The following is an 11,613-nucleotide window of genomic DNA, read 5'->3' on the forward strand; positions in this document are numbered from 1 at the left end:
GATTAGGTGACAGCGGCTGCCCTGCTGTCCACAGAAGAACAGAGGCTCTGGGCCCTGTCTCAAAGGGCTGGAGAATGTGCTTTGCATGCAGGCGGCCTGAGTGTGACCCAGGCGCCTCATGGCCCCCGGAGTACCACCAAAGGAGACCCCCGTTCCCCAAGCAGCATCACAGGGTGGGTTACAAGGCAGAGAGCGGGACTTCAAATCTACCTTGGTCTGATCCGTGCCCTCTGCTCAGAGAGAGAGAGAAGCCAGGTTCAGCACACACAGCCGGGGACAGGTGCCCTGGAGAGCAGCTCAGGGGGGCACCTGGTTGGGGCCCCTTGATTTTATTGTATTGGCTTTTGAGCGGCCACACCTGTCTGTGCGTGCAGAGCTCACTCCTGGCAGTGCTCAGGGCACGGGGTGTAGGGGATCTATTCCTGCTCCGTATCCTGCGAGGCAAACGCCCAGCCGGCTGTGCCCTTGAGTCCTGTCTCACTTTCTAACAATGTCTGACACACATCAGAAGCCCAGTGGCTGAGGCGGAGGGAGGGGAGGGAGGGATCTTCCACGGTACCCCCAAGCCCAGCCCCATCTGCACTTGTCCCTGCAGGCCGAGCTTTGGGGCTTCCTGGAGGAGGTGGGGCAGGGTAGAGGGCGGAAGGGCCGGGCCCCCTCGAAGGGCAAGAAGGGTCTGGCTTCCCCGAAGGGCTGGTCAGCCCGTCCCCTCTCTGTCCCACCCCGTTCCTTCCGCCCAAGGTCGGAGCAAATATTCCAGGCCTGCGTGGGGTTTTTCCAGCAGGGTGGAAGCAGGGGGGCCCATCCTGTCAGCAGGAGATCTGGGGAGGCACGTTGAAGCCGAGGGTTCCCTCGCAGGGGGGGGGCTCCCCTGGTCCCCCTGTCCAGGGCCCTGCTGGCCTTGGTTCCCGGGGACAGTTGGCGGGCCAGGGCAGCAGGCTCGGGACGTCCTGGCAAACAGGAAAGGACACAAAGGCGGCTTCTGGGCACCCGCATTCCTTTCAGGTGATGCCCGCCAGGATGCCCAATAGGGGCTGTGGCCCGAAGACTTCCCCTCCCGGACTCGCACCTGCCTGCCTTCCCTGTCCGCTGAGGGGCGAGGGGGCCACGGCTTCTACCCCCCAAGAAAACTCCTGTTCCCACAAACACAAAGACGGACACCTGTGCCTTCGGGGTGGTGTGTGTGTGCACACGTGCACGTGTGCTCAAGTGTCTGTGTGTGCATATGTAGGTGCATGTGTGCTCATCTTTGTGTGTGTGCATATGTGTGTATGTGCTTGTGCACATTTGCACTTGTGTGCTTACATGTGTGCCTGTGTGCATTTTGTGTGTGTGCATGTGCACTATGGTGTTGTGTGTCCATGTGTTTGTATGTCCATGTATACATGTGTGTGATGTGTATGTCAGTATGCATGTGCCTGTGTTCACAAGAGTGCATGTTTGTACGTGCACTAGTGTGTTTGTGCATGCATGTGTGCTCGTGTGTTCACATGGGCATGTGCACGCATGTGTGCTTGCAGGGAAGTGGCAGTGAAAGAACAGCTGCCACCCCACAGGGTATGGTCCAGGAGAGGACTGGGCAGAGCAGGCCATGCCTCAGGGAACTCCAGTGCAGCAGGATCAGGAAGACACAGCACAGGCGGATTGTGTGTGTGTGGTGTGTGGGGGAGGCCCGGGCGGTCCCCAGATCTTCAATGGTCCTCCAGCATGTTACAACAGCAGTGGAGCAGGGGCCGGGCAGCAGTGGTCTGCACAGGGGCTGGGCATTCTAGTACTCTGACATCACCTGGGCAGTGGCGATAGCTGGTAGGGGTATGAAAGAGGGGAGATCCTGATGGTCTGGAAGTCATGGGGCTGGTTTATCTGGGGGTTCTGGATGCCTGTGGGGGGAGGGACACTCACAGGTGCCGAGAGAAGCTTATCCACAAAGACGGAAGCTCTGTGTCTGTGGGCCCCCGTCCCTGGTCCCCAGTTCTGGTGATGGGAGGTGCCACTCCCCCACCCCAGGAAGTGCTAACTCAAGGTCTGAAGGTGGATCCACCGCCCGAGGCTCTCTGGGGGTCAAAGCCCATCCATGCCCACTGCCGAGTAGGTCCCTGGCCAGGGATGGAGCATGCTAAGAGTTCTAACCCCATGAAGCAGCCTGCTCCAAGGCTCGAGCTGGCCCATTGGGGTCTAACCACAGGCCACCCCAATTCTAGTCTGGATCCCCATTCCCAGAACTCCCAAGCACTACAGTTAGCCAGATTTTGGTTTTATTTTAAAACAGTGAAAAGAAAAATAAATATCTTTGAGGAAGAGTACAGGGGTGGGGCGGGAGAGGGGCTGAAGACTTAGGGGCGTCGTGGCCTTGCTGGTCTTGCGTGGGAGCCAGGAGGCTTGGGGCCAGTGAGTGTGATCCACCCAGGCCAGGCCTTGCCCCGCCCTGCTGGGAGGTCCGGGGGCTCTGCCAGCCTCGCCTGCCCGGGGCCCCCAGGCCGGGCGCTGTGTCCGCAGCCCCTGAGCTGGGGGGTTCCACCGGAGGCACCCACTGGTGCCCCAGTGACATCAGGCAGTGTTGGCGCCCCCTGGGGACTCCTCACCGGCCACCTCGCTCGGTGAGCCCTAGTGTGGTTAGTGGTCTCAGTGGTGCCCCATGTCCTCCATGCCCACGCGGCCCCAGACGCCCAGCACGAAGCTCTCGATGTCGCACTCGTTGGCGCCACGCACGATGCGGAAGTGGCCCTTCTCACCCCAGGCTGGACCCCAGGAGTTGGCGGCAGTCTGGGGGAGCAGAAGGCGGTGAGGAGGGGAACGGGAATGGGGAGAGAGGAGCGGGGGACGGGGGTGCCGGCCACTCACCCAATATTTCAGCGTCCTTCCATCAGGCAGCGTCTCCTCGCCCCACCTGTGGGCACAGCCGTGGGGGACACTCACCCACCTGGCCCCGGGCCTCTGGGCTGGGGCCTCCCCTAGCCAGGCCTCTGTCATCTCTGGTGACTGCGGACACCCTTCGGACTTGTGCCGACCTTGAACTTGCTGGCCCCTGCCTGTTCCCGCACCCCATGCTGGGGAGACCCCAAAGGGACCGTGGAGGGATGAGCAAGGAAGGCAGAATCTGGGCTGGGCCTGTCTCCTCCTGGGGTCCCTGTCCTCCTGCATGGCTGGTCCCGGGACCTCACCCATCTGCCAGCCTCTCCCCGACTCAACCCCTCCCCTCCCTTTGGGGGTGCCAGGGGACTATCACCCCGACCCTCACCCTGTGATCTTGACCGAGTGCGTCCCGTGCCGCCGGTACTGCTCGGGCCTCCCCTGGCTCACTGGCGTGTGGCTGTAGATGCCCCCCTGGTACAGGAAGAAATCCTCGTGCACCTCCATGAGCGCTGCGGGGACAGGGGAGCAGGCTCAGCCCGAGCACAAGCCGGGCCTCTCCGCGCCACGATTCCAAACGCCCTTTTCAGGTGCCCCGTGCAGGAAGGGCACATGGCCCCTCTGCTCCTGGTCCCAGGAAACTTGAGGCCCAGGGCGGGGCCCCTTCAAGCTGCTATTGCCACGCTTAACCAGGCTTCTGGAACTAGGAGGATGCAGCGACGGCGCTTACCTTGGACGGGCCCGTTCTCGATCAGCTCCTTCATGATTTCCGTCTCCTGAGGAGGGCGTGAGGGACCCATCAGTGGGGAGGCTTGGCCCTGCGCTGCCTCCCAGCTGTCCACCACCACCACACACCCCCCACAGCCGTCACCACGCGCACACACACACACACCCTCGCCCCCCCGCCCACTTACACTGGAGCCGAGTCGGTAGGCAGGAGTGACCTGGTAGATGTCATTGGCGTGGACCTGGCTATTGGGACAGCGGGCAGTGGCCTGGCGCTTGCCCCGGCCCATGGCCCGGCTGTGCATCATGCAAGGGGGTGCAGGCCCAGCCTCCTGGGGTTCCCGGCCTGAGAACGGGTAGCAGTGGTCTGACACCACCCTGCAGGCCAGCAGAGGGAGCTCTGTGAGGGCCTGGCCCAGGTGGGCCCCAGCACCCTCTCCCCACCCGCACCCCGGCTGCTCACCCCCGACGTCGCAGGAACCACCAGGCCCCGTCGAGACGGCCCCCGCGGCAGCCCTGCTGGTTGTGGGTGTCACAGGACAGCAGGTTCTGAGGCGACAGCACCGGTGTCATGTGCCCCAGAGAGTGGATTGAGACTCGATCGGATGCCACGGCTGTGGGGGAGCGGGGCAGAGGGGCTGTCAGGAGGCTCCGCGCCTGGCCCGCCTGGCCCATGGGGGCCACCCCCAGGACGCACCTGCCGTGGAGAAGGCCCAGGAGCCGGCACAGTTGCCCTGGTCCAGAGGCTCATGGATCATGTTGGGCCACTTCTCAGAGGCCTCGAAGGTCCGGGGCAGTGCCTCTCCCGGGCCCAGCACCTTCTGCAAGGCAAACGCAAGGCTGTCTGCCCCCTGCCACCGCCCTGACCCCCTCGGACCAGCTGAGAGTGCAGGAGCTCCTGCAGCTGCAGCTCTGAGCCTTCCTGCTGCAAGACCCCAGCACCTCCCAGAGCCTCCCTCCTGGGGGGGGGGTGGGGGGCAGGGTGCAGTGAGGGAGGGGCAACGAGCCCCATTTCACAGAGGAGGCAGCAGAGACAAAGGGAACGGGGACAAGGCCAGCACCGCGGCCTTCCATTCCCCTCACTGCTGCCTCTTCCTGCCTCTGCCTCCTCATTTGTCACATCCTTCTTCCTTGCAGGACCCTGGGCTCCAGGGCCCCAAGGACTGCAGGGAGGGAGCAGCGAGGACCGTGACCTGGCTGGCTCCCAAAGCAAACAGCAGGAGGTGGAAAATAGCCAGAGGCCTGGGCAGGGTCTGGTCACCCCAGCCTTGAACCCAAGTTCCCGCAGGGAGGGCCTGCTGGGATCATGGCCTCCTCGCCTGCCACTGATGGGCGGAGGAGGCCCCCAGCCCCTCCCCACATTCTGCTCCTGCCAGAGGGTCGAAGGTCCCCAGGCCTTGTTTGGGGTCTAACTCCTACTTCTCCCCCTAGAGGGTCCCACAGGGGGGCAAGGAGAAGTCCCCTCTTCCTCCTTTTCCCTGGGGCTCCGCTTGGTTCCACTGCGACAGCATTTGTTTCTGAGAACTGCAGCTCTCTGGCCAGAGCTGGAGGAGACTCTGTCCCTCCCTTCCCAAAATACCGAGGGGGCCTCCTTGGCCCTTGGCCCCTGACGCAACTGTGCTGGGATCAGCAGCATATTTCCCAGGCTGGGAAGCAGGGAGGGGCGGGGGCGTGAGCCCAGGGCTCTGAGCACCGCCACGCACAGCCCTTGCACATCTCCTTACAAACTAAGGGCCGAGGTGGGGGGGCTGGCGGTGGGGGAGTGGGGCGGTGACTAGCCTAGGGTCACACGGCCTGAGGGGCAGGCCCAGACCCTTGGAGGAGCAGGGTACCGGGGCAGGGTGCTGGGCCACGTGGAGATGGACTTACGTGAATCTCATTCATGTTGGAGACCGACGAAGGTGGGCGGAAGGTGCCCAGGCGGTAGCGAATGCCCTCGTCCAGGGTCATGCCCCAGAAGGCACTGTGGTTCCCGGCCCGCCACCTGCAAGGGGTGGGGGTGGGGGTCAGAAGTCACAGATCCCCCAGACCGGGATTCCAGGAGGTGCTGCATGTGGATGGAGAGGCTTGACTGCACTGAGAGTGGGCCCCCCCGGGGGACGGGGGTGGGAGTGAGTACACGCGTGCTCACTGCGGGCACGCCCAGAGTCTCTCACCCGTAATTGCCCTTGTTGATGGTGTTGATCATGTCTTGGTCCACCAGGCATGGCTCCTGGTCACACTCCCACTGTCCTTTCTCCAGGCAGGTGCTGGAAGCAGGGAGGAAGGAGTGAGTGGGGTCTGAGCGCCGGGGCTGGCGCTATCTCTGACCCTCTCATAGCGTCAGGTGGAGCCGTGGCCCTGCACGAGGCCAACCCCAGTGTGGTTCTTAACATCAGAGGGTCCCCTGCGCAACACCACGAGAGACCCCCAGCCAGAGTCAGGAGTACCCCCCAAACACCACCAGGTGTGGCCCCCATGTGCCAAACCCACAAAAAATTTTTAAAAATAGAAGGTGAGGCCTGAGATCCTGCTCTAAGGACCCCCAAAGACACCCTCCCAGCCGGGGCCTGTCCTTGTCAAGTCCAAGTTCACAAAGCTCCAGTTTCTGTCTGCGGCCGCCTCTCCCTGAACTCCAGATTCAAGGAGCTCATTGCTACCTGTTATCTGCACTAGAGGTAGGAACAACACTTCAACCTCGCCAGCTGAATTCCTCATCTCCCCTCCTCCCTGTCTGCTCCTCCCTCCTCCAGCCCTCAGAAATGAGGCACAAATCCTTCCTGAGCTCAGGCCCAGAGCCTAGGGGTGCCCTGGGCTCTCCCTTGGGTGCCAGTCCAGTGCACTGGCTTATCCCGTAGGTGCTACCTTAAACACACCTCCAGAATCCAAACCACATTCTCTCCCTTGTCCTCGCAGTCCCTACCCTTGCCCAGATTACCTGCAACTCCCCCTGTTCCCGCTTCTGCACCCTATATCCCCAAGTATATTTTTAACACACCTACCAGGACGATCCCGTACAATAAACAAACCCCACTACACGGTGCCTTTACCCTGCCCCAAACTCTTCGTGGGCTTCACATCAGAGTGAGAAACACGCTCCTGGCTGGGCCCGTGAGGCTGCAGGATTGTCCTCCCATCCCCTCACTGACCACTCTGGGCTCTCTCTCTCTCTCTCTCTCTCTCTCTCTCTCTCCCACCAGCCAGACCCTGCCAAGATTCACTCTCATTCCTCCAAGTCTTTAGTCTTTACTCAAAGACTCCTGCCCCGTTGTCCTACCTTAAATTCAGTGTCCCTCTGTCCCCTACTTCCTTCCTGTCCAGCTCTCATGTCACTTGCCTCCCTAGCAACTCATCCCTCTGAGCAACCAGACATTTACTTGTGAAGAGTGTGGACTCGGGCTCTCTCAAGGCTGGCAGGGCCCTGAAGGCTTCAGGGCCTTCCAAAGCCTCTAGAGGCTCCCAGATAGTATTGGGCAAATGCACGAATGAATGAATGAAAGCATGAAAGAATGAGCAGCAGCGTGAAGTCCTTGGTGAACTGCAAATGTACAGTCCTTGGCTCCAGCCCTCACTGACCAGCCAGGTGGGTCACAGATGCACTCTCCGTATTTCGTCTGTAAAATGCACCAGGATGAACTAGTGGGTGGGCACCGAGCACAGGCCTGGCCCACTTCAAGTGCTCCAGAACTGCGTATGGTCCACTGCATCCATCCTGCCTGGCTTGTCCCTGGAGCGCCCCTGCTCTCTCTGGCTTCAGGCTCCTTCCCTCCAGGTGTGTATAAGGTACCTCTGACTCTCCCCCAATGTGCCCCGCTCAGAAGTAGTCCCAGACCCACCCAGGTGTTAAAAGCGGAACTCTGCCTGCTCCTGTCCCCATCAGCAAGTTCCTGGAGGGCACATCTGAAAGACTAAGCCCACCTGCCAGGTTCCCCTATGCTACCACCCCCCTCCTCCAGGCTCCTCCTCACCCCCTGCCTGGACCCTGCAGAGGCACCTAACCCATCCCCCAACACATACCCCAGCCCCTCCTGGCCCCCACACTCCCCCTCTCAGAAGCTGAGGTCTTGGCCAGTGGTCCTGGGTTCTGTAAGTGGCGGCGGAGATGCAGGGGTGCGTGGGCTGCGCCCCTGGGGACCCCTCTCCCACTTCACAGCTCTGGCTGCAAATGAGCCTGGTTCTATCCCACCTTCCTGGCTCCCCCTAGCTGCTCTCTGGGGCATGGGCCCCTCCTGCTCTCTCCATTTCCAAGTTGGCATACATGCCTCTTCTTAAACTAGCGTCCCCGTCCCCTCCTCCCTGACAGGCAGGCCTCCACGATGGCCATGCGTGTTTCTCCCCACCCTCGGACAGGCCGCTCCAGCGCGAAGGTAAGGGTTTGGTGTCACTTTCTAGCCGTGCCTGCTTGGCCAGCCTCGTGCCCGGCACACAGTGAGTGCTGTCCGAGCCACTGAACTCGACTGTTGGGCTGCTTCCACAGACACAGTTGAGATGGGGAGCTGCCTCCTTCCAGGCCCAGGCAGGCACCAGTGTTGCCTTTTAAGGAGCCTGGAGGGGAGAAGCCGGGCTACGGCTGAACCCTCCGACCCGGGGAACTCTGCACGGGAGACTCTCAGGAGATGTCTGGTCCCCAGGGCCGCAGCCTGGAAGACCACAGATACTGGCCCACCCACCCGGTGGGGGATACATGGGGAGGGGTACAGCAGGCCTTGTGGGGGCAGCAAGGTCAGCCCTTTCCTGCCGCCTGGCTCTTCCTTCCCAGGGCTGCCCAGGCAGGTCTAGACAAGGCTGATGGCAGCAGCATTCCAGAGTGGGGTCCACAGGGTCAGCTCCCGGGGCCAAGTGGGAGGAAGTGTTAACCCCTCCATGTCCAGAGGGTTCCACTCTGCACCCGGTGAACCAGGCCGACTGCTTCTTTCTCAACACACACACCCTGTGTGCACATGCACGCATGGTCATTCTCTCACCCGGACACACGTGCGGATGCACAAGTCCACACTCTCGCCGTGACCCAGGCGCCCCTCACTCCAGTGAGGCAATGGAAACAGCCCACGAGTAATGCATTCCACAAGCTTCTCTCCTCCCCAGGGCCTCCCGGGCCCAGGCGAAGAGGGCCATGGGCCGGGAAGCGGCTGCCGCCTCCTTCACTGGAGTCCCCGGGTCCCTGTTATTTCCCCAAAGGCATTCCAGCTTCCTCCCAGTCCCTATTTCCCATCTCAGAGCTGAGATCAGAGTAGAGGGGACCCCCGCAACCCCTCCTTTTCCTGGCAGGAATGATGGGGTGAGCTGACAGAGGGGGGGAAGGGCCACATTCCAGGGAAGGCCCTGCTACAGCCTGGCTGGCCTTCAGCTCAACCAGCCCTGACCCTCATCCGGCCAGGGGCAGCGGATGCTTCAGACAGAGGTTTCCTTCCTGGCGCCCCTCTTCTCGGACTCTCCCGCAACATGGACAAAGTCAGGAGAGACGGAGACTGCCCAAGCAGAGGCAGGAAAGGACCCCCAGCTCCCAGCACATCAGTTGCCTGTGCTGAGGAAGATTATGGAAATATCAGTGCACATGCGGGCCTGGTTAGGGTAAAAATCCCCATGGTACAGATGGGGAAACTGAGGCTTGGGGTGAAAAAAGGACTTGTTTCCAGCAGGTCCATGAAAGAAGTAGGAATTGAACAATGTCAGCCACAAGACACAATGCCAGTCCACTCCAACCCTAAGTACTCACCAACGGTTACAATTGTCCCAGTATGTCCCCAAGGTTGGGTAGAAGCGACCCCCATGTGAACATCCTGATGGGAGGGAAGAGAGAAGAGAAGTGAGTCCGGGACTACAGATGATGCCCAGGTCCCCAAGGGTCAGCTACCCTAAGTCCTCCCTCCACGTGCCCCCCCCCACAAAGGCATACATAGTCACATACATGGGTCCCAGCCCTCACTGAAACTAAACGCCAAGTTAAAAGAGAGACCGTCTCCCGTGGGGTCACACAGCAACTGCACCCTGGGAAGTTCTTCATTGCACGTGGCTCTGATCCCTCATGCTTCACTGGAACACCCGTCTCCACACACTCTGCTCTTCTGCCATTTCAGTGAGTTGGGGTTTGGAGACAGGGGTGCTCCAGTGACTCTCCTTAGACAGCACCAGGCTTTGGGGTAACTGCCTGGTATGCAGCCCCTCAACCCCACAGAACTGAGAGAAGGGATTCAAGGGATTCCCCTGCTGGACGGCACAGAGGAAAGGAGACCCGAGTCAAGCTCCTTGGGCTACGGCCACCAGTTCACCGGCAGGGAACCCCAGCAGACGGGCTGGCCCAGCCCCTGTGTGCTTTATCATGCCAGGGCCCACACCTTCTCTCGCACGTGCTGAATGGGACTGGACTAGAGAGCAGGAGACGCCCTGCTCCCTCCCGGGCCAGCAGCAGTGGCAGATGCTGGAGCACCCCATTAGCTCAGAGCTACGCGGCCCAGAGGTGCAGACAGTGTCTGGGACCTCTTCCCTCTCCATCCCACAGAGCCCCCGACGGAACCGCCTGGCATCAGCCTTGCTCCTGAGCCTGGCACAGTCCTAGGGTGGAACCAGGGCCCCACCCTCCTGGAGATCGATGCCCACCTTGGTAGGGAGGCAGCGGGGGCGGCACCCCGAGGCAGAAGTCCCAGAAGTCGGGGCAGCAGTCGGAGATGGTGCGGTTGCAGAAGAGGTCACAGTAGCAGGTGACGCCCAGGTAGGGCATGGAGCAGTTGTCGGCGCGGCCCCGGCAGCACAGGTCCTGCTCCTCGCAGTACCGGCCGCCTGCGTCGCGGATGCCCCGCGCGTGCAGGGCGGGCGCGAGCTCCCGGCGCCACCGGCCCCGCCACCGCCCCGAGGTCCGGGCCAGCTCCCCGGGCGGCGGCAGCAGCAGCAGCAGCAGCAGCAGCAGCAGCAGCAGCGGCCCCAGCGGGTAGCGCCACATGCTGCGTCCTGGGCCGGGGAGGACAGAGGTCAGGGGGCAGAGCGGTGGACAGAGACCCCGGCAACCCCGGGGCTAATCACCAGGCCTCCTGGGGCTGTGAAGCTAAGGGGTGCTGCAGGTTAGAGACCCCGACTGGGAACCCGGGCAGAGGGGCCCGGGCTGATAGGGGCGGGGGCGGGCAAGAAGCGAAGCCCCTCCCAGACCTGCCCAGAGGTGGGACTTGGTGCTCTGTGTCCCCCCACCCCCACTGTGGCCCCACGGTGGCCCCGGGACTCTCCTGCTGCCCCTGCGGGACCTTGACTTTGCTCGCATGCGCACCCTCCGCGTCCCGTCCCAGCTCCGCTCAGCGCCCGGCCCCCTGCCCAGCTCTTGCCCACCCCCTGCCCGCCCCCTACCTTCCCGGCTCCCCGCGCCCTCCGCGTCCTACCTGCTAGGGCGGTGGGCCGGGCCCGCAGTGCCGCGCCTCCCTGCTCAGCGCCCGCCGCTCTCCGGGTGCCGCGCGGGGCGGGCCGGGCCGGCAGCGGCCTTCGGTAGCGCCCCGCCCGCCTCCAGCTCCCGCCCCGCCGCGCCCGGCTCCCAGGCGGCCTGCGGGGCGCACCTGCGGGCGGGGCCGGGACCGTGCGGGCGTGCGGAGCGCGAGGGAAGCCCCGGGCCGGCTCAGTGAGGAGCGCCCGGTGGGCTTCCCCGCGCGCAGAGGGTCCCCCGACGGGGCGATAGAGGACTGCGGAGCTCCGAGTGCGGGACCTCAGGTGGGGACATCCCTGGAGGTGGGAGGGGGCGGCAGAATTCCCTAAGCCTCCCTCAAGCCCCTCGGTGGTGATAAAGCCGCCGTGCGCCCCTCTCCCCAGTGCCCCCCCAGGCTGACGCCGCCCCCAAGCCTCCTGGGTTCCCAGGAATGATCGGAATCCCAGGGTTTAGGGCCCTGCGGACGCCCTGGCGCGCATCCTCGAGGGGTGGGGGTGCCCCCATCTTGGCATCTGCCCCTTCCCCAACCCCCTGGGCACTTCCTCACTCCGCCCCCTGCATCGCCAACCCTGAGGCCATCCTGCTTGGCACCTGCCCCTTCAGGATTTTAACGCTAGAGCCCAGCCAGCTGGCACCCCAGAGCTCCCCTTCCTGCC

At 62.9% G+C, this 11,613-nt stretch overlaps 1 protein-coding gene across 1 annotated transcript; it reads right to left on the minus strand.

The window, feature by feature from the left end:
* Positions 1–2,244: 2,244 nt before the first annotated feature.
* Positions 2,245–11,043, minus strand: TINAGL1 (tubulointerstitial nephritis antigen like 1). Its single transcript, XM_055139333.1, has 12 exons — positions 10,920–11,043; positions 10,153–10,500; positions 9,272–9,335; positions 5,733–5,825; positions 5,446–5,560; positions 4,274–4,397; positions 4,040–4,190; positions 3,765–3,954; positions 3,581–3,626; positions 3,239–3,362; positions 2,842–2,887; positions 2,245–2,763 (listed from the first exon to the last, which is right to left on the minus strand). Exons 2-12 carry the CDS (start codon positions 10,490–10,492, stop codon positions 2,623–2,625), a joined length of 1,434 nt encoding a protein of 477 aa, XP_054995308.1. The 5' UTR covers positions 10,493–10,500; positions 10,920–11,043; the 3' UTR covers positions 2,245–2,622.
* Positions 11,044–11,613: the final 570 nt, after the last annotated feature.

This window comes from Sorex araneus, chromosome 5 (genome assembly GCF_027595985.1).
Source record: "Sorex araneus isolate mSorAra2 chromosome 5, mSorAra2.pri, whole genome shotgun sequence".
NCBI lineage: Eukaryota > Metazoa > Chordata > Mammalia > Eulipotyphla > Soricidae > Sorex > Sorex araneus.